The sequence below is a fragment of the Phoxinus phoxinus genome, assembly GCF_949152265.1.
Source record: "Phoxinus phoxinus genome assembly, chromosome: 24".
Taxonomy (NCBI): domain Eukaryota; kingdom Metazoa; phylum Chordata; class Actinopteri; order Cypriniformes; family Leuciscidae; genus Phoxinus; species Phoxinus phoxinus.
The window spans coordinates 4,523,893-4,546,126 of NC_136899.1; the positions used below are offsets into that span (position 1 = coordinate 4,523,893).

Below are 22,234 nucleotides of genomic sequence, written 5' to 3' on the forward strand. Positions count from 1 at the left end.
TGTTAATGTGCTGTTAAGGACATTCATTTGCATAGCATTACAAACCCAATGTAAATGTAAACATTAGGCTAATTGTTATTCAATTCAGCTGTTAAAAGCTTAAAGGGACAGTTGTTTAGGACCCAATTGACTTTCATTGCATAGACTACAGCTTTCTTCAAAATAGCCTCTTTCCACATAAGAAAGGAAAATCATACAGGTTTGTAATGAAATGATGACTGCTTTCAGATGCCAAAAAGATAACGACCATCGCTATGAGTTATTGAAAAAAAGTGTAAATTTTATTTTTTGTACAAAATCATACCATTCATTTACACTTTGCAATACAAAGTACAATCATATCAGTGTCATATACATTCAAATAAACAATTACATGGCAAAATCTCTGAAGTTCCTGATGAAAAAAAGGCACATGGCAAAGTATTGCATGTCTGAGTGCTGGTTAATTGCTGTCGCGTTCTGACCGCACTAAAGTTTAAATACTTTTAATTCAAGAAAATGTCTTTTTGCACTTGTTCCCCGTTTAAAAAACATGGCATTAATTATTCCTTTGGTCTCAAGCTCATTGGTGTGCCACCATCTACGGTTTGAAATATCTGACCGATTACCTCTCAGAAAAGAAAAAATGAAAAAAAATGAAAAAAACATTCAGATACAGATATAAACCAGTATAAATTATTGCTTATTAGAGAGGGTACACATTTAAAACCTCCCAAATAGTACAAATCCGTAAACAAATGTACAGTACACACCAAGCCAACCCGAACAGGGCGAATACTGTTGAAATGGAAGGCACATGACGGGCGCATGACATGTTGAATGAATCTGCGTTTACACTGAAATGAAAAGGCTTCTTAGTCAGTGAGTTCAGACCACCAGGGATCTGGCAAACAGTCTTTTCTTTTGTGCCTTTTCCTGTCTGAGGGTGTTGAAGGTTCTCCGGGAACCCAACTCAAAGCGGAAAGGCTGTTTTTGGGTCAGTTTTATTTGTTAGTGTGTAGCGTCTTGGGTGGAATCTGATCTTTAAATGACTCCACAGACCCTGGGGCGATGCATTTTTAAATCGTCAGAGCTTTTTGGGATGCATTTGGCGCGTCGTATCCAGTTTATCACGAGTATACTGACAGGGAGAGCAGGTCCAAGATCAGCATTCACAATCGGAGGCACTTGGTGAATGCATGTGTGTGTGTGTGTGTGTGTGTGTGTGTGATTCTCTCTCAGTGTGCAATGCAACAGCCAGATTCCTCATGTTTGTGCAGCAGCGACATGCGAGAGAAGGTTTTGGAGCAGTTCTTGCACTGGTATTTCTTCACGTCCGAGTGAGTTTGCAGGTGAGCTCGGAGGTTCGACCGGTCCGCAAATGCACGACTGCAGTGGGGGCACGAAAACGGTTTCTCACCTAATGAACAAAAAAAAAATTCAGGTTAAAGTACTGCTGCATCATGCAATGCTCCCAACATAATAATACTGCAGATGTTAAAGCACTCAATCTTAATTCTGAAGAAAGACACTTTAGGTGTGCATTGACTTTCTTCTCACCTGTGTGTGTCCTAATGTGTCCTTGCAGCAACCAAGGTCTGGAGAAAGCTTTCCCACACATTTTGCAAACGCAGGGCAGTGTGTGTGTCCTTATGTGCATCTTTAGGGCCCCTAGACTCACGTATTCCTTCTCGCAGTACTTGCAGCTGAAAGACTTCCTGGTCTGTGCGTCGCAGTGCAGCTGCTTGTGTTTCATGAGTCCCGAATATGTGCTGTAGGACTTGTTACACAAACTGCACTGAAACTTCTCAGCGTCTGACAGCTTGGTGGACTGTATCCGCTCGTCTTCATCGCTCCTGGGGCTCTCCGAGCCGCTGTGGTCTTTATTAGAGGACGTGTCGGAGAGGGACGAGGGGTATCCGGAGATGGGGGACAGGTCGCTGGGCAGGGGTGACAGGGGCAGGCTGCTGGTAGTCCACACTGTTATCGGGTTGTACGCCAACGGGCTTAACACTTCAGGTTGAGGTATAACAGGCACCGGGAGGGCTTTTAAGACATATGGGGAAATAAACACTGCAATAAAAGGGGAAATGCAATCATATTAGTTCACTCAACCAGATATACATTCTTTTAAAATGATCATGCATGCAGGTTTTATGGCCATCTTCATTGAGGAAATAAATTGAATTTTTACACTTATAAAAAGTTTATTTGCTACACTGCAGAACCAATTCAAATGGTAACCAGTTACAGGACCAAAGATAAACACTGTCCCTTGAACATTCATTACATTTGAAGGTAAACTCTAATGTTATGCACAAACTACCCATTTGAGTGACTTTATATGATATGGCTATCCTTCGACAATCCTAAAAGATGTGTACTGGGTTTCTAAATTAGATATTTTGTAAACGTTTCTAAAATATCAGAATGAGATGAATGCAATGCAATCAAATGCAATTGCAATTTTTCCAGTAGGAACTGATCCCATTATGATCCTTTGGATTGATTCGCAATTATTTCATTTAGATATGTAGCCTATTAGGTAGGCTATTTCGTCTTCATGTACAAACACAAATATCAAGAAAAAAACAAAGGCAATGGATCAATTCAATAAACAAAACTTGTTAGTGTGTTGCCACGCAAAGTGCCATAAACTTAACGAAGAGTTGCAACACACTAAAAAGTTGAACTAACTTTAACTTTGCACTGTTAGGAGTTAGACTCATCAAAGCAAAAAGTCTATTACCTGTTGGACTCTCCAGTTCACTGTAATTCGGTTTCTTGGCTGCATTGAAATGCTTCTTTACTAGGAATGAGCGCGGCATCCTGAAATACGTATAAAGTTCTCTGGCAGATATAATGATCCTTTCTTCTCTTTTATAAAGTCAAATCACTGTAATCCTTATTGCTCGGTCCAGCAGGGCTTCATCTTCCAGCGCAGAGCTGCTCTAAAACTCCAGCACCTCGGTGCAAAAAACAAGTAAATACTTCCAATCAGGTGCAAAGGGAGGGGCTGAGCGCTTGACATGTGCATATTCATGACCACCGGCCCAATCAAAATAGAGGTGTGACTTTAGGGGGCGTGGTGAGGGAAAGGAAGACAGGTGTTCATTCTAGGGTTGTGTATGGAGGTGAAATAATGTTCAGACTTGTCACAGATGGTCAAAGCACACAGATTGCTGAAATGCCATTATTCCTTAATGATTGAATCAGGAAATACCTTTAAAATAACGATTCATCAAAGCCAATGTAGATCTTGGTCCTCTTGGTCCTAAATGATTTGTGTGTGTGTTATATATATATATATATATATATATATATATATATATATATATATATATATATATATATATATATATATATATATATATATATAGTCTTTATTTTGGTGGCTTTTAATTTTATTTTGGTGGCTTTTAATTTTACTAGAAATTTCTTAAAAGTGTTCATTTTGTCACCACCCACATGTAATCTTTAATTATTTGTTATGCCGGTTTTCAAATCAAACCATACCAAAATTGATTTTACATTTTTTATTTCATATACATTTAGTTCTAGATTTAGAGTTAAAGTTTAATCAAATTCAACATAAACGTTCCAGCACTGGTTTGCACGCATAGCGCACTAGCGCCCTCTTGTGTTCAGTACTAGCTACTTCTAATACAGTCAGATTAATAAATTACCCTGTGAATAAGGTTAATTAGGTCTTGTGTAAAAAAGAAATTTTCACTATGTAAACGACAAAAGGGATGGAAAAGTGAATTAAGACTAAATTAAATACATACATACAAAATATAATCAAGTTTTACAAAAAAAGTTCAATTTAAATGATAAGGAGGCACATAAAATCCATAAACCAGTTAATTAGAGCCATTTTATACCCCGGATGTTACAATTTACTATTCTAACATGTTCTCTTGTGTCTGTGCTGTATCTTTCTTTTGAATGTCATTGTGTTTGATATTTTGTTATCTAAAAATGCCATATTTTTTTGTTTGTGTCTAATTGAATTGCTTTTTAGGAGTGTCTAATTGCTTTTTGGAGTCAGTCACTGTTCATTGTGTTGTAAAGTCACTACATTTTTTATGCTGATTAGCACCATTAGCACCTCTGAATCGTTTACATTTAGCAAATTCAAGAAACGATTCATGAATGGAAAGCTGATTTTAGATGTTCCAGTGAAAACAGAACAAAAGTGTTTTCAGAGTTAAGCTGATAGTTCATAAAGACTCATCATACTTGAGTCAAGCAACATACACCAAAGTGATTGAAAACTGTATATGATATTTGTATTCATTTTCTGCTCAAGAAGCATCAATAAGAAGAGTGAATAGGTTAAATCAATAAGCATCAAATGGAGATAACCATCATCACATCATTGCTGTGAATATAAAGGAAGCACCTCTCAATGGGAACTCTTGTCTTGAGTAATTAAAACAGCCACACACTAAGCAGATTTTCTACATCTTCTGGGGGACATTTTAATTGTAAGTCAGATTTCTTATCTGCCAAAACTAATTACAGAAATGAAGGTGGTGTCCTTTGTTCATAGCTTCGTAAAAGCAAGGGCATTCATTTCTCTCTTCTCAATGACATGAATACATTTGTCTGCATGTTTGGTGGTAGAAAGTGCATTTAAACAATACATTGCATGCATTATTTTATATAATGCATTGCATTAGTTTTGTAGTTTTAATTATTTTAAGCTGCTTTTATTTAGCCTATATGTCCACTCTTGTTTGTGCATGCATTGTTGACTCCAATAGCATGGCCGGATGAATGTATCGAACAGAGACTGGATTGTGTTTGCAGAGAGAAGGGAAATAAATGTGAGTGCAGCACAATCGGGCTCCTTCACAACCTCTGGTTCAGGAGATCATAGCAACGGCCTTCTAGATAAAGTGCAATGATAGATATCCAGCAGAATGTTTGATGACTCAACATATGTTTTATTTTAATGTTAATCTGCCGTGGAGACTGTATGAGCAAGTCATAGCAGATGTTTTTATCTAAAGCGACTTACAGTACTTATTACAGAGACAGTCTCCCTGGAGCAACCTGAGGTTAAGTGCCTTGCTCAAAGGCACAATGGTGATCGCTCATGGATAACCCATTGTGGGAGTCAAAATTGTAACCTTTTTGTTATCTTTGACCACTATACCCTGTGTGGATACTGAAAATCAACAGAGAATAGAGTATAGAGAGAGAAAGAGTGTGCCTGTACGTGCCAAATATTCCCCTTTTATCATTTGCATGCCAGTGATAGACAAAAATGCATCTAAACAAGAACCACAGCTGATAGAGAACATGCTGACTGCATGTATTTTTGACTAGCTACTATATTTTTTCTAGCTCTAGCCAACAGCTCTTCATTTCATTCCAATCGCGAGTCTTTTCTGTAGTCTAATAGCAACACTCAAGCACGTGCCTGTGAACTCATTGTTAAAACTGATAATTTGTAACGTGTAGAAACATCGTTGGTTATGTAAAGCGTTGAGGGGAATGTTCTCGCAGTGTGGGTTCCTCTGCCTCCTTCACCAAATAATACCGCATTGAGAATCACGCACATGACGGAGCCTTAAAGTGGCACCCTCTCGTGCTTATGTGCACCGTTTCCCCCTCAGCTTTGGCTTTCCGTTATAAATATCATGCTCTTATATTCAGACTAAAATGGACAGATGTTTAGCGTCGGGGAACAATGACGGAATGAAGCGGTGGAAAAGAGAGTGACGGAGAAAAAGCGCTTGTGATTAGCATAGGCAGGTTCGGTTAGCGAATCGACTCGTTCGGAAGATTCTCTTCAGATGAATCGATTCAAAATACAAAATCCCAAATTTGATTGAGTCATGGCTCACAGATGTTTTCAGATCTACCTACATAGGTTTTTATGTTACATTTAATTTAGGTTTTTAGGTTAGGTTTGGTTATGATTATGTTCGCAACATCATCCCCCTTAGTTTAATTTAAAACATAGGCCTAGTTCTATAGATTGGAGAGTGCTGCGTCCGAAATCGAATACTTCCCTACTATTGCGAAAAATAGTAGTATGTACGAATAAATCGTTTTCGAAAAACATTAGGCCTAGGTGAAAAGTACCCGGATGACGACCACTTCCGTCGAGATTCTGAAGTTTGCGTACGATGGACACTTTACTATCCCACGAGTCCACGGGATAGGATTTATGAGATCACATGATAATGACAACATGGCGGATGTAGCCTAGTATTACATGCATACTACACAAATTCATAGCCTACTATATAGTAGGCTACACGGTGTACTTTTTAATAGTCAGAAAGTAAGTAGGCTACATTGCGATCTCGGACCCACTGTAGTTTATGCTTACTTCCATATTAGGCTATGTAGGCTACACTATAACTACATTCTATATAGGCTACAGTATGCATGTTATATTGTGAATCAATAAGAAGATTGGTAGTAGGCTATGCTATTCCAAACGTAGCCTATATATTTAGAAAATATATGTTGTTGAATGTTTTGCATTTTGCATGGAATACTCAAATGGCTTTGGCAGGGCAGTGAACACTGCATAAGCCAGTGCACTCATCGATTTCTAGGGTGACGAATGAACTGTAAGTGATATTGATTTTTACCATCTCTCATTGTTTGATCAGACTGCCTAAAATTTAGTAATTTTACACAAATTTGAATTAAAAATGCAGAACCATATTTGAAAATGGTACATCACACACTCAATTAGGCTAATCATGCAACATGCCAAAGTCATGTTTCTAGCCTAGACCTACTAGGCTACTGTTTATTAAGCAAGTAAGCAGTGTACAGTACTGCGTAGTATGCAGCTGGCTACTCTAGCGTTCCATTTCGAACACAGAAAGTTCTTCAAAATGCGAATGATTTGGCTGACTAACGCTTTCGAATCGGCTCGATCGAATCATTTAAAAGAGCCAGTTCAAAGAACGGTTCGTTCGCGAATCGGACATCGCTACTTGTGGTTTTTCAGCCGGTCATTATTATTGCTCAGGATGCCTAGCGACAGCAGGAGATATGTAGATGGAAAGCTGCATGGCTCAGATTGCGGAGGATGCTGGAGAACAAGACGGCAGATGTGTCTCGCCTGTTGTGGGAATATAAACTAAGAGCAAGTTTAAAGGACTCGCTTTGGAGGATTTTGCCAAGCGGTTGCGGATGGAGACTGTGCATTAGTGGTCGTTATGATCTGGAGGCTGATCACTCGTTTCCCCATAGACATTGATGACACATGCAAAAGGGATGGAAGAATTATGAACTTGAAGGAGTGGAACCAATTGCAAATTACCACCTGTTAGTTGAATATCAGGTAAGGTTTTTAACTAGCAGTGCTTTCTTAGTAGCTGTGTGTTTCCATCTTATGCATTTCAATAGATGCACGTTTAAATTTCCCCTTCATTTGTATTTGATAAGCTTTTGAAAGACCTTCAGAGTGTCTAACCAAATTAGTCACCCTTCAAATAAATCAAATAATGGAAAGGACAACTGGAGAGTGAAATCCCTTTCAGAATTTCACTGACCACCCATCCAATTGATCTAAAAAATCAAAAAGAGGCTTTGTTGCCTAAAGTTGAGAGCATAAGCCTGTGATGCTGCATTAGAGACCCTGGAGCTCAGAACAGCCTCTTTATATACATTTTGCTGTGTCAGATCTTCCATTCAACATCAGGGGCAATAAACCACATACCTCCTTGTTCTCAGCCCTATGCTAAACATTGTCTATCAAATTGTTCTTCTGCTGGCAGCCCTTCAAAGACGAGTCTTTAGGGACGGCCATCATTTTTAATTAAGGGTTTCATATCCTCAAGCACCCAATTTGTCCTCAGTTTAATATGATTGAATAATTCATTTGGATAAACATGTAAATATGATGTAGCTTGTTAATATGTGGCATGTGAACATCTCCCAAAGAGATTTTTTGTAAAGCTGCTTTGAAACAATATGCCTAAAGCGCTGTAGACATAAAACTGAATTGACTTAGCACCACAAGTGTCAGACGGTCAGCTGTCGTCTTTTTCGTTGTAACCCATCTGTGATTGTGTTGCATGTGGGACTTGTGTTCACATTCATATTCATTATATCAATAGCCCATTTCTCTCACTCCACTAAGCAAGTAACTAGAAGGATGAGCCTTCTGCGTGCTTCAACATGAACAGGCCAGCATTATCATAATGTTTTGCCAGCGTGATCTGTGACAGATTGCTCATTACGCACATACACCCTATAGTGCCTCATTAACACGAAACACTGTTTAAATATAGTGATAATGGTTCACTGTGCCGAGGGAGGAGTGAATGTGTTATGTGCGTTGTTGACTCAACCTGAATGTGACCTGCAGACAGCTGCTGAATGTCTTGTGGTTTTCCCTTACCTAAAAATATGTCTTTCCTACGTTAATACTTTTCTTGTGTGTTATGGTATAGCTATAGTGCCATAAACAGCAAGTTAGCAAAATTTTAAGTTAGTGATCAACCCACCCAAAACATATATGCAGACAGATAATTAGGGAGCTGGGAATTTGTCTTGTCAAGAGAGTATACGAAACAAAAATAGATTTTCTTTTGCACAGGATAAGAGGTATTTTATGCCTTTATGAACATCCATACACCCTAAAAATAAAGGTTATTTATGGGCCATCTTTGGTTCCATGAAGAACCTTTAACATTCATGGAACCTTTCCACTCGACAAAAGGTTCTTTATAGCGCACTCTTAGAAAAAAATAAATCTTTATGCCAAAAAGGTTCTATATAATGATAAATGTTTTAAATGATTGCATAGCACTTTCGTGTTTAATGGATTCTTTCTTTCTTTTTTCTAGTGATAAAGTAGGAAATGTTTAATGTAATTACATTTCAAGTGAACTGAAACCAAATTAAAGGGATAGTTCACCCAAAAATTAAAATTCTGTTAAGAATTACTCACCCTCATGTCGTTCCAAACCCGTAAGACTTTCGTTCATCTTTGGAACACAAATGAAGATCTTTTTGATGAAATCTGAGAGCTTTCTGTCCCTCCATTGACAGCTACGCAACTACCACTGTGACGCTTCAAAAAGTTCATAAAGAGATCGTAAAACTAATCCATATGAAATGAGTGGTTTAGTCCAAACTTTCTGAAGAGACTTGATTGCTTTATGATGAACAGATTTCATTTAGGCTTTTATACATGTTTAAAAATTGATCAGGGAACATAAACAGAAGCTCAACAGAACCTGCTTGACACGCGAGAACAAACCTCTTGCTGAAGCTCAAACGTGATGCGTAACACGAGAATGAACCTCATTGGTTCTCGCACGTCAAGCGAACATGCTTGAGCTTGTTTACCACAACTGATGTGTGAGTTGATGAATGTTTATATGTGAATAAAAGCCTAAATTCAATCTGTTCATCATAAAGTGATCAAGTCTCTTCAGAAAATGTTGGACTAAACCGCTCAATTCATATGGATTAGTTTTATGATCTCTCGATTAACTTTTTGAAGCGTCAAAGTGGTAGTTGCGTAGCTGTCAATGGAGGGACAGAAAGCTCTCAGATTTCATAAAAAAAATATCTTCATTTGTGTTCAGAAGATGAACGAAAGCCTTATTGATTTGGAACGACACGAGGGTGAGTAATTAATGACAGAAGTTTCATTTTTGGGTGAACTATCCCTTTAATAAATTCAAACTAAAGCCCTAAAATGATCCCATGATGGGAACCCCTAAAAGGTTCTTTAAATGAAGCGAGTGATAGAACCCTTTTAGTTTCTACATAGAACCTTATATAGAATTCTTTAGATGGTTTAAATGGTTCTATTTAGAACCATTGGCAGAAAGGTTTGTTTGGAAACCCAAAATGGTTCTTCTAATCTACGGCATCCCTGTAAAAAAAAACATTAGGAATCTTTATTTTTAAGAGTGTAGAAATGATTTCTCAAAATTATATTGTAGCTTGATACGTGCTATAAATATTCATAAACCTTTAATAAATATTTCGTCTTTGATATATCTGCTACAGCATGTCAGATTTGTATGTTTTATTTGACTGCACCTCTATTTGTATTAGAGTCATGCTGTCTTCCTCAGGGATGTAGCGGCTTCAGACCCATCAGTGCTTTCCTAAAAGAGATCCACTGAATCCCCTTGTCACTGTAAGTGTCAGGAAGGCACCAGGCAAATCTTTGCTCATGCCTGCAGTGCGCGGTTCATCGTTTTGTCTCGCTTGCAATCGCAGCGGTGGCAGCATTCAAGGTTACCCAGCGTACCCTGAATAGTAACAGACAAGTGCTCTTTTGATCCATTAGGCAGCGGAAGCATCCAGCAGACATTTCTTGTAAAATGTGATGGGACAGATGGCGAGGCTTTTGTAACAGCAGTGATTTCTGTGGAACAAGCTTAAAAGAACGCATGCAGGAACAATGAAAATGATGGGGTGTGTATAAGAGCGATATGATGATAATGGTGTGCTTTGATGCTGGTGCTCTCCGGGCTAAATAGTGTGCGTACTTTTATGCAACGTTGCCGTTAGTAATGTAATTAAATAGAATATAACAACTGGCATATCAATCAAAAATGTCTTGCATGAACATTACTCTGAATAAACACTGAACACTGTATGTAAAAACTAATGAACAGCCATTCCTAAACGTAAATCGTGATCAATAAAACATGAGTTACGGAGACCTGAAAACCTCTGGAATGACTTGAAACATCTAGTGGAAAGCCTTCTCTGAAGAGGGTAATAACAGCAATGAGAGGATCAGCTCACTATTAATGTCCATGATTAAAAGTTAAATAAGCACATTTAGGTCTGGTGTTTGAATATGCATTTACTTTTGGCCATGTGGTGTAAGGAAAATTTGGGTAAATGACTGTGGGTAAGCTGTGTCACCCCATTAATCAGACAAACTGTGCATATTTTTTCAATAAATGTCCATATATTTAGAAAAATGCACATATAAAAAGTGTTTTTATCCTTTTTTTCCATGCCAGTAAATTTTTTGCCATGCAGGTAAAGTGCATTTTATTTCACAGCAAATATGCATGATGCATGCTGATGAATTGGCACTGTTTAAAACGCACATATTGTTTTAGCTAAAGGTGGCTAAAGTCGTGAATAAATAATTTTCCTAAAGTGGTAGCTGTTGGGTAAGTTGTGTCAGTAGCTCAACTAAGAGTGACGAAATATTAATACAAATACTGATCCAAAATATCGACACTCGTTTCGCCATACAATAATGTAGTCTGTATATTTAAAAAAATCTAATATTTGAATATCATTTAAAAAAATCTGTCTGTGAATAATGTGCATTAAAACAAGACATTAAAATTGGAATATGCATTGGACTATACTAAATGTAAAAAAAAATTCTCCAAATATACAGTATATCTTCAGTTAAAATGAAAAATGTGAATTTCAGTTAATCTTTAATATGCCTTGCTCCTCATGTGGGTAAACATTACATATATATATATTTCTATAAATATATGCATACATAAGTGGGTGCACACACATACATATATATATATATATATATATATATATACACATCAGAATGCATCTTGAAATATAAGGTGTAGGTGTATTCATTTTATGGAATTTCTTCTTGACTAAGAGGTTAACTTACAGTAAGTAAAAAGTGGCGCATCTTACCCTGCTCTCCTCTAGAATAATGTTGGAATATGAAAGAGAAAAATACAACATGCAGAAATCTGTAGAAGTCTTTCTTGAGAGATGTTTTTTTTTTTTTTTTGCTGAAACATTCATCAAACTCTGCATGCGTCTACACTTTCACTGAGCCGTAAAGTGTGTTACAATCCGTGTTTCTTTATTCGGATGCAGATTGTCATGGACCATATGGTTGTTTCAGAACGTGTAATGTGTTTGCATGCATGCAAGGATAGTCAAAGTCAAAAGGAACAATAGCTTCAAGCAGTCATGCTAATTCAGTCTTGTCAAGTGCACACAATAATAAGCTCAGCCTTTTGTTGCCAGATGATCCTTGTTTCTTGGCTGATACTTCATGTTTAAACTGGTTGGTTTGCCAGAATAGACCCCGTTTTGTCATGCTCTGTGGTTGTTTAACTGATTTCTGATCTTTACAATTTATTGGCTTGAGAATGGGTGTTTCCACAAACACACCGCCCCTTGGAATGCCTCGAAATGATGCAGCACCTTTAGAGACGTGATTGGTTTTATAATGAGGTGCCGTTCAAGGTTTCCATCGTCATTAAGCTCAGCATCGTGCGTGTGGGGTTTCAGTGCATTCAGATTGAGTGACCAGGTGGTGAGAATATAAAGTATTGGGTCATGAATAATAAATTCTCTTTGCTTTCTCATTCACAACTGCATGGATGCTCAGTTCAGCGTCTCTCGAGCGACTGAGGGTTAAGTACAGCATTCAAGGGCAGCGCAGCAGTTTTTAGCAACAAGCGTCATTGAGTTTTTTCAGCCTCTGTGCATTGGACCTGAAATGTGAACTCATTTCTATCTGTACATTTCTTCATTGCCATGGAACCTGTCACATGCACAATGACTGCTGGTAGTTTATCGTATATAATTGGCAATTTATTGTTCCCTGAGAATCACAATTCAGACCACAAATGGCTTGATCAGTATTCTGTATAACACACAAGTGTCTGTGCTACCTTTATGAAGAAATATCAGATTGTAATACCACCATGATAAGAAAAATCACAAATGAGATCTCTTAAAGATGTTTATTACAGTAAAAATTATGTATAGGTTCATGAAAAAGTGTTCTTTGCTACATTCTTTTTAAAAAATGCAATAAAAAGTAGGAAGTATGTCAAATTATATATTTTAAATATTATTTTTTTTCATGAATTATAGCTCACACCATTTGAGATAGTAAACCAGATCTATATTGACTGAATGAATCAGCAGTTTTGATCGAATCAGATGCTTGAAGGATTTTATTGAGATTCGAGTGTTTGGAACATGGCTATTATCATTAACTAAAACTATTAAAAACATTTTTATTAATTAAAATAATATAAAAAAATATACAAATTAAATATTTTTTTTTTAAATGTTTACTTTTGCAAGTAACAAAAATAAGAACAAGTTGAAGCATTAAAATTACTAACTGGAAAGAAATAAAAATTAAACAAAAACAAAAAAAACTAAATAGCCTAGTAATACTTAAAACAAACAAATAAAATGACAGAAGCACATAACAAAATTACTAATAATTAAAATAAAATGAAAAAAATGAAAGCTAATTCAAAATATGAATAAAAAATAGTGTATCAATAATACTAAAATATCACTGGTTTTGGACAAATTAGTTAAGTGAATTAATCATCGACTCATAAAGACAGTCACTTGTTTAGTTTCTGAATAAATCTCTAAATAAAACACAGCTTTTTAAAAGAAATTGGTTAAATGAATGATTCAATGACTCATAAAGACCTGGGCTGTGTTTCCCAAAAGCATCGTGAGCCCAAGTTGAGCACCAATGTTCTCTACGATTATAGCTCACAATGCTTTTGGGAAACGCGGCCTTGTTTTGTTCCTGAATGAATCCATAATTTAAACAAAACGGTTATATGAATAATTCAAATGATTCACTCATAAAGACACCTACTGGCATAAATATGTACCATACAGAAAGAGTCGCTGAAGTGTAGCGACGGTCTGTCTGACACAATAACAGACAAGTGGACTGGACATTTGTCTCTTATTTCTATCTTTTATAATGATGAACGTTTTATCATTGATAAGATCAGTACGTGATTATTAACAAAGGCGTGTCTGTGTTTTGTTTACATACGATTCCTTGTGCAATAATTACATATTGAAATATCACAATGTTACTACGATATGCACATTTAAAAACATGGTACGTTTTTGCTAGTGTTTCTATAAGATTTCAAATTCTCAATTCTGTCAGTTGTTGCATTGCATCCATAACAAAATTAGGTCTATGCATATAAATATTCATCTTGATTGTCATCGGAAATGCGAGTTATCCGCCTCAGCGACGCTCATCATGTTTACTAATATGTGCCAGTTAGTCTCTTGTCGACACAGCTAATTTATTCTGTTTTTAATGGGCTGGTCTCGCTGACAATTGAGCAGAGAGACTGTTAACTCATAAACAAACCAAACTTGGTCTTGAATAACGGTACGGCTCGGTCTGCTACTTGACAGCGGCAGTAATTAGTTGCCCATCTTTGTTTGGTGTAATGAGTCTCGTGTGTCCATTATGTTTCTTCTGGCACCTCCTCTGTACCTTCAAACACTGCCTCGCCAAAAGTCATCCGTCACGGAGAGAGAGGTCAGGACTTGAGTCTATAAATCTACCATTCGCTATTTTATCGAGCCTCATTCGCATTGTTGCCACTAGATGTGGTTTGTTGTGGTGATGTAGGCCAGCGGGTCTCGCTGGTGTATTAACTAATGAGGGCTAAACAGAGACCCGCCCAGCGGGCAGAACAAGGTGCTTTTGGCAATGAGATGTCAGAGCAGGATAATGTGAAAGGATGAAGCGAGGATGAAACTTTAATCAAGCGTAACGTCATGCCCAGACTCTCTGGAATGACCTTTGCATTGCTCGCCCTAAGCGTGTGCAACAGTGTCCAGAAAGCCGGGAAACACTTGATCAGGCCTAACAAATCTGAGTCCGTGTGACATTTCTATCTGGACATTGTTTCAAGCTGTAGAGTTTGAGGCGAGATCCTCAGATGTGTTTATTTCTTCTGCAACCGCTTACTGTAGTGGAATCATGTTGTATTGGATTTATAGACCAAGGAGTTATTGGATTATTGTAATTTTTAGAGCTATTTCATAGTAAGACAAGAGACATATTGAGATCTCAGTTAATGCTTCAACATTGTTTCAGATGTATCTCCTAAAATTTTCCTTATGAAAGAAACAAATAAGACAATCATTGATGCAGATACGAGTATAGCACTATAAAATGATTGTGGATTTTGTCTTGGAAGTAATTGGTGAGAAATGTTTACATTATATTATTAAATATTACTATGGACCCTTTTCACAGACTGTGATGATGTGATTCCAATTTTCCATTTTCATTTTTTTAAATGTAATGTAAATTTATAAGACTATACTTTGTGTTATATTACCTTGCATTGAATTTCAGAATAGGGTCCATTAATGTTATTATATAAGATAATTATTATCTTTTTAATTATATTACATTGTAGAGATCATATTATTTGACGATGAAGAATTATTTGAATGATCTGAATAACGTCATCTGATTGACTATACACAAAACATAACAAACATTTTGCATATTATATTTATTTACATGATAGGTTTAAACAATAACATGAAACGTACAAAAATCTATGGTAGTATTTTTTTGTAGGGTAAAAAAATGCATTACTTGCATTGCTGTGAGACTCTCTATTGATAAGCTTTGAATCCTTAAATGCATTTGTTGCATGCTGAAATAAAGCAATGTGAATACATCTAGCAATATAATTGAGCCAATATAAGCTCATTTTATGCATAATATCGTATAGAAAACAACCATGTTATTTGAACAAACGGTACGGTTGAAAATCAGTTTGCACCGTGACACAGCAGTGTGCTTTTGCCTCGCTTCCAGGCGGCAGTGGAAATGCCCGGTGCCCAGAGCGGTGTGAGCGTGTTTGCTCTCTCCGTGTCTTGGCTGTGAAATACACTGATAAAATGTGGTTTTCTGGCTTACATCTCATGGGAGCGTGTTCACTCACCTGCTTGAGAGAAACCCGGGCGAAAAACATCGACCTTCATAGAGCATCAGCATCACAGACAGCAGCGTGGCGAGCAAGCCGTTTGACTTCTTGTTCGAGTGTATGTGTGTGCGGGTGTTCGTGGGAATATTAAATTCATTCCTTAAGGAAATATTAACTGCATATGGTTACATTCAGCAATGTCTATATGAGAGTAGCTGCATCTGAAAGGTGAAAAAAATGCTGCCTCCGCAGGTAGCATAGGGAAGGTAACAAGGCATGTCTGAATCCAATGTTAGGTCCACTTCCAGTCCTGAGATATCTTCATCTCGGGTGCGTTTCACAAAAAATGACTTGCTAAGGCTAGCTGGTATGACGATATCGTTACCGTTGGTATAAAATGTCTATCATTAGAGATATTTCTATATCTGCGATTGCAAATTCAGTTCTCTTTCACGTCTTATTGCGCTTGAATAGTCGAATACACACACAATTATGTCAAAATGGCCATCATGTGGAGTATTTATGTAAACACAGCCGGTTATGTCTCAGGTGAAAGTAAACAGTAAACTTAACTATCTGCTTAACTGTCGTAATAATGCATCCTTGATGAATCAACTATGGTGCATTTTAAATTAATAAATAATAATGAATAAAAATATTGGGGATTTTTCTCTGATTTTGAAAACACTTCGCGATCGACTTAAAATGCTTCCAAGATCGACTGGTTGGTGACTCCTGAACTAGATAGTCATGACTTTTTCCAGAAACCGTATTTTCGCAAATTTGTCGTTCAACCACATTGATAAATGATGTCACACAGGTGGTGGAGCAATACATTATTTTAATTAATCTGTTTGAGATCTAATTAATGTAATATTGTTTGCTAAAATTACGGACATGGCATCTGAGAACTAATTCTCATATTTCTCAGTTATTTTACTTTATTTCCAGATCCAATCATAGGCTTGTTCTTACGTACTAGAGCACGTAGGCACATGCACACTCTTCATAAACGCCGCTTTAAATCTCTTGACAAGCTAAAAGACTTAAAGAGATAGTTCACCCAAAAATGAAAATTCTGTCATTAATTACTCACCCGCATGTTGTTCATCAAATGAACACAAATGAAGATCTTTTTGATGAAATCTGAGAGCTTTCTGTCCCTCCATTGACAGCTACGCAACTACCACTTTGACGCTTCAAAAAGTGAGCGGTTTAGTCCAAATTTTCTGAAGAGACACGATCGCTTTATATGATGGAACAGAATAAATGTATGCTTTTATTCACATATAAACATTCATCAACTCACACATCAGTTAACAGTAAACAGAAGCTCGCTTGCAGGTTCTGTTGAGGCTCTGTTTATATTTTCTGATCAATGTTTAAACGTGAATAAAAGCCTAAATTGAATCTGTTCATCATATAAAGCGATCAAGTCTCTTCAGAAAATTTGGACTAAACTGCTCGAAATGGGTAGTCAAGTGTGTAAATGTAAATTTTTTGACCAACCTTTTCCAATTTTGATGCAATTTCTAGGGAGAAATTAGTATTGTGTAGGGCTGGGCGATATGGGCAAAAAAAAATATCACAATATTTTTTTTTATATCAGTCGATATCGATAATTATCGATAAATGTCAAATCTTTATTTATATTTAAGACAGATTTGTACTCCTAAGTGAAAGCTGTAGAAACCAGAGCATTGTGTTTTTAAACTACTCTTTATTGTCAGAACATATCATGACAAACACTAGCCAAACAGGTGAACATTTCACAAATCCGAGGTAGAACATTCAAACATTTGACATTTTTCCTTAAAGGAGTCATAACCTAGTATTACCTTGGATATCCACGCTCTATTATAGTCTTTCAGGCCCTTCTAAAAAAGAAAAGTGGAAAAAAAATAAACACAGAGCTCCTCTGACCCTTATTTCTAAAGGCATTATTGTCTCGCAAGATCTGATGCGATATTTTGGCTGTCGTGGACGGTCATTTTAATAATGCAAATGAGGGGCGCGTTGATTGGTGGCAGGAAGGAGGGGGGTTGACACCATAGACATGTATAAAGGCTAGATGGCTTACCGGCGCTGAGAGCCAATGGGACCCGACGACGTCACACGGCGGCCATTTTAGGACAGGTCCGCTCGTCCAGTTATAACATTAAAGTCTATTGTGCATGTAGTGCTGAAATAACTATATCTTGCTCAATTTTCAACCGATTTTCAAACGGCTTGGTGTGTCATAAACGTCAGGGATGCGGCTATTTAACTGCATACTGCATACGTTCAAAACGTGAAGCTACAATTTAAACATCGGCATCAGCACAAATCATAGCCACGTTAATAAGGTTTGTAATAAACCAAACCGTTTGTAAATCCGTCAAGAATCCAGCAAGTTACGAGCATTTGTCACTCACCTTCCGTCCACAGCAGCAGGGAGCAGCAGCGCAGTCACCTGACCTAAGATGGCCGCCAAGTTGACGCCACAGCTGACTCCGCCTTGAGCCATCTAGCCTTTATACATGTCTATGGTTGACACCGCCAGTAACTTCATCAGCATGTCATTCCAAAATGACATCATGGCGCAAGTTGTGAATGAACCCGACCTGGCCGCGACCTACGGGATTCAACCGTAAATGCACGAGCCAGACTCTGAACCTGAGCTGGAAATGGAAGATGTAGAGTCGATGGAAGGACGTCTACATCAAGATGTCTCTGAATGGTAAAGACAATAATTTTGACTGAGACATACATTATACCTTTTATTTAATGTAGATTACATTAACGGAGATGTAGTCTACTTTTTACTTTTTTTTTTTTCAGCTTACAGTGGTTATTGAGATCAACGTTTGCTATCATGTGGTGCCTTGTTTCACGTTGTGGTTTTTTAGACATTCAAATTTGTGAACGATTCCGGCGTAAAATGGTTAGCACAGACACCTAACGTTAAGCCAGTGGGAAGGGTTGTAGGAACCGCGTCATTAAAAACGAATTTAATCCACTGGTCCCTGACAGCTTGGTCCGTTCTTGGGAGAGAAAACACATTTAAGTTACATGTTGATTCTGGCAGTCAACAACAGAGTAACTCACGTGTGCACTACGTTTCTGCATCTTTCGCGACTGGATATGAGAGGGGGAGAGGGGCAGGGCGGGCTTCCTGCAGCATAGGTCTGCGTTGTCCATATATGGTATATCCGGCCCCGTCTAGACGTCAAGACGGGGGAGAAATTAAAATCTCGTGTTTGAGTGCGCGTGCACGTGGGCTGGTTTACGAACCCTGGGGTAAACAAACGCTTCACTTTTAAATATCGGCTTCCCGGCCAGTGTATACTCGTTAGGCAATCATAACATACATTGATTCTCGTGGAAAAGTGAAAATTACAGGTCATGACTCCTTTAAGAAAATAAATATCTTTATTTCAGTAGTATTAGCTTGAGTTAGGATGCAGATTTACTTTATACAATTTATGTTCATTAACAAAAACAGTAAAATCTGTTAAAAAAAAATAGTAACAACATTATTTTTATTTGGTAAAATGTAATATTCTTTAGTTTTATTAGTTTTTCTTTAGTTTTTTGCCGTTTGGACTTTGAGCCGAGCGGATAAACGGTCCATGTGGCGCGCGCGGTTCAAATGAGACCGCTTTTGGCGCAAAAACATTATCGAACATTTATCGAACTCTTGATATCGTTTTATCGAGAAATTATATCGCGATAATTATCGTTATCGTTTTATCGCCCAGCCCTTTGTGGTAAGTAAATATTCACTTAGCTAACTCTAAAGCTCTGTCTATTTTGTTGTAGATCATTAAACCAATATGCTGCCTCAGAAGTCTGTCTGAAATCTGTTTTGTGAAGCGCACCTTCGAGGTTCGAGCGCAAACACTGCCTGCAAAGTCATTGCCCGACAGGCCTAAGCTTTCAAACGCAGCCAGTGTGTTTTATGTGCAGTTGCATTTATCAAATACAGTTCCACTGTTATTGCTGGTGCTTTTTTTCAGTAATTTAGTCTGGATCTTAAAAAAATTAAGCACTTAGTTTGAGCTGCTGTTGCACCAGGGTCTGTCAGAAATGAATAGCCTTTGTGGCCGCCCGAAGGTCTGGCCATTATGATGGTGATAAGTACACTTGTTGAGTTCCCAGTCCACTGTGACCGACGGAGTCGGCAATACAACAAAACCCCAGTTGTAGTTACAATTGTGGTGTTTTATCAAAGGAAAGGTTAAAGATGTCAGTCAGAGAAAAGCGCAGAAGGTTAGCCGGACAAAATAGTTCACTAATGGATGAGGACACGGCGAGATGTTTCTATAGCCCACATCTACAGTTATTACATGTCCCAGCTGCTGTAAGGACACACGCACATATGAAGCTAAATTAAACGAGTCAGCCATGCATAATGCCGTTTTAATGGTTTTATTTTAGACATTTCAGAAAGGAAATCATGGGGTAGGGAAATTAAATGTGTGAAGTAGTGCTCAGCATAGAAAGCACACAGAATGGCCATGGATGAATAAGCCTCAGGATGGGAGATCACATTGCATTATGTTATACTGGAATAAACCTCCACAATCTCCAATTCTGAGTTGAGGCAGGAGGCAATTTACAAAAACATACGTCTTGTTACTTTTTTTGGAGCTGATCCACAGCTACTTAACCAGAATGCTTTCAGATGTAATAGTTTAATGCCTGTGCTGTTCCTGCAGATAATGCTCTTAAACTAGCACACTGAATAGTTTGGAAGCAATCATGCACTAACATTATGAATGTAAAGGGCTAGTCGTGTAGTTGGAAGCCCACTGTTTTAATTTGACTGTATTGACTATGTGCTTAGTGTCTTCAAAATCTCTCTCTCAGGGAACAAGTAAGAAATAGATGAGGCTCACAATGGAAGTGATGTAAATTGTTTTAGATTGCTTCGCTCTCAATGTTGGCCACTAAATGCAATTACCAGGATTCAATATTTCTTTTCAAAGTCCTGAGGAAAAGACAAAACCATTACAATTGGGAGATTGATGCATTCTCTAGAAAGCAGCGATGCGTTATTTACTATGTGTTTTATTTTCACATGTAGAGGCCAACGTATATCATAGAACAGCCGTTTGAAACTTCTTAAAACGTTGAAAATGTTCAGTGTTACAGTTTTTTAATATCTTCTCCATTTAAAAGAAGAAAAATTATACTTTCGCCATAATTTATTCCCCCTCATGTCTTTTGAAGCTCTTTTCAATAGCTCTTTTCAATAATCCTCCCATGCAACACAAAAGTTATTCATAACACAATTTCTAAGTTACTTATAATCAGCCTATACTGCAAATGTAATAAAACATGTTATCGTCTCATCTCATTTAATCTTTCAAGTAAGAATGAAACGACATGCAATTTTTTTGGGGTGAACTACTGCTTTTAAAGAGTACATTTTTATTTCTCTGATATACTATGTGCATTTTAAGATGTTTAAAGGCCAAAAAAGTGGAAAACAAGCTTTAAAACCATGTCAGTGGGCAGTAGATTATTTGTCAATTCCTGTTCTCTCCTCATCTCCATCACTCTTTCTGCTTATCTTGTCCTGTCTCTTCCCCTCCTAACGCTGAGCTTTGACTGATGGTCTTTTCATTTTCGTCTGTGTCAGTGAAGAAAGTATAGGGTCAATTATTGATATTTATGTTTTGTGAATCATTTTCTCAGATAAGGGATTTTACTGAAGGCTACCAGGAAAGCTAGCTAACTAGTTTAAAAATTGATTTACAATATGTACTACACATTCATTATTAATCTTATGTCTAATATGATGAAAACGGCTTTGTTAATGTTTCTTGCCCTCTCACGGCGGTGATCCACTTGTCCGTGCAACACTTCTGTCGCGCTGCACTCCACTATATTCCTATGGGTGACGTCAAGCGACTTTGACGCGCTCGCAAAGCATTCCGGGAAGGCGGCGCTTCATTTGAAAAAATGCCGCGCGTCAAAAAGCTGGCCGATGCCCATCTTTATGCAAATGAATTCCGTTGAACGCGAGGCGTCTATCCAATAGAAGCACGCACATGGAGACGGAGGGAAGTCTCTCGCGGGTCCTTTGTTTTTGACTGGCCGCTGGCTCAAAACCACGCCCATAGCGGTAAACTAGAAGAACGCCCATCAACGTTCACATGTGGGGTGGCGTTGCGACACCACACGACATTCGTGTCGGACAAGTGGATCAGTACCGTCACATTGAGAGTTACTACATGAACCACGTAAATTAGGCCTATTTTCAATTCAAAATGGCGAAATTAGACAAAAGTTTATTAGTTTGTCTGATTATTTTTGTCGGCCGTTTAACATTTCTATCCTAAAACAGCTGTCAAATATGAAATGTTTAGTTTAGCTTCAGTACTTACGTGTTATCTTGCTCTTTATTCCCGTTAACAACTGAAACGTCGCGCTGGAATTCGTGCTCAGGAGTTTCTGTGAATATTAATCCCGCCGCCTACTTCGATTTGATTTGTCATCTCACATATTTTGACATTGACGAGCAGTGACAGACCAGATGAGAAGATCTCGGTTTAGTGCTAAAG

General features: G+C 37.7%; 2 protein-coding genes across 3 annotated transcripts in view; one reads left to right on the forward strand and one right to left on the reverse strand.

Annotated features, from left to right (window-relative positions):
* Positions 1-254: 254 nt before the first annotated feature.
* On the reverse strand, positions 255-3,026 carry snai2 (snail family zinc finger 2). The gene is made up of 3 exons (XM_079602482.1): positions 2,729-3,026; positions 1,540-2,052; positions 255-1,399 (listed from the first exon to the last, which is right to left on the reverse strand). The coding sequence occupies exons 1-3, from the start codon at positions 2,805-2,807 to the stop codon at positions 1,218-1,220; spliced, it is 774 nt and encodes a 257-aa protein (XP_079458608.1). The 5' UTR covers positions 2,808-3,026; the 3' UTR covers positions 255-1,217.
* Positions 3,027-6,955: 3,929 nt separating this feature from the next.
* The window catches only part of sntg1 (syntrophin, gamma 1), a 46,163-nt gene continuing 30,884 nt past the window's right edge, over positions 6,956-22,234 (forward strand). Inside the window, exon 1 of one of the 2 annotated variants that reach the window (XM_079602150.1) lies at positions 6,956-7,300. The gene's annotated coding sequence lies outside the window, so the exon portion shown is untranslated. The remainder of the gene's footprint in view (positions 7,301-22,234) is intronic. The other variant, XM_079602149.1, reaches the window with a different exon arrangement.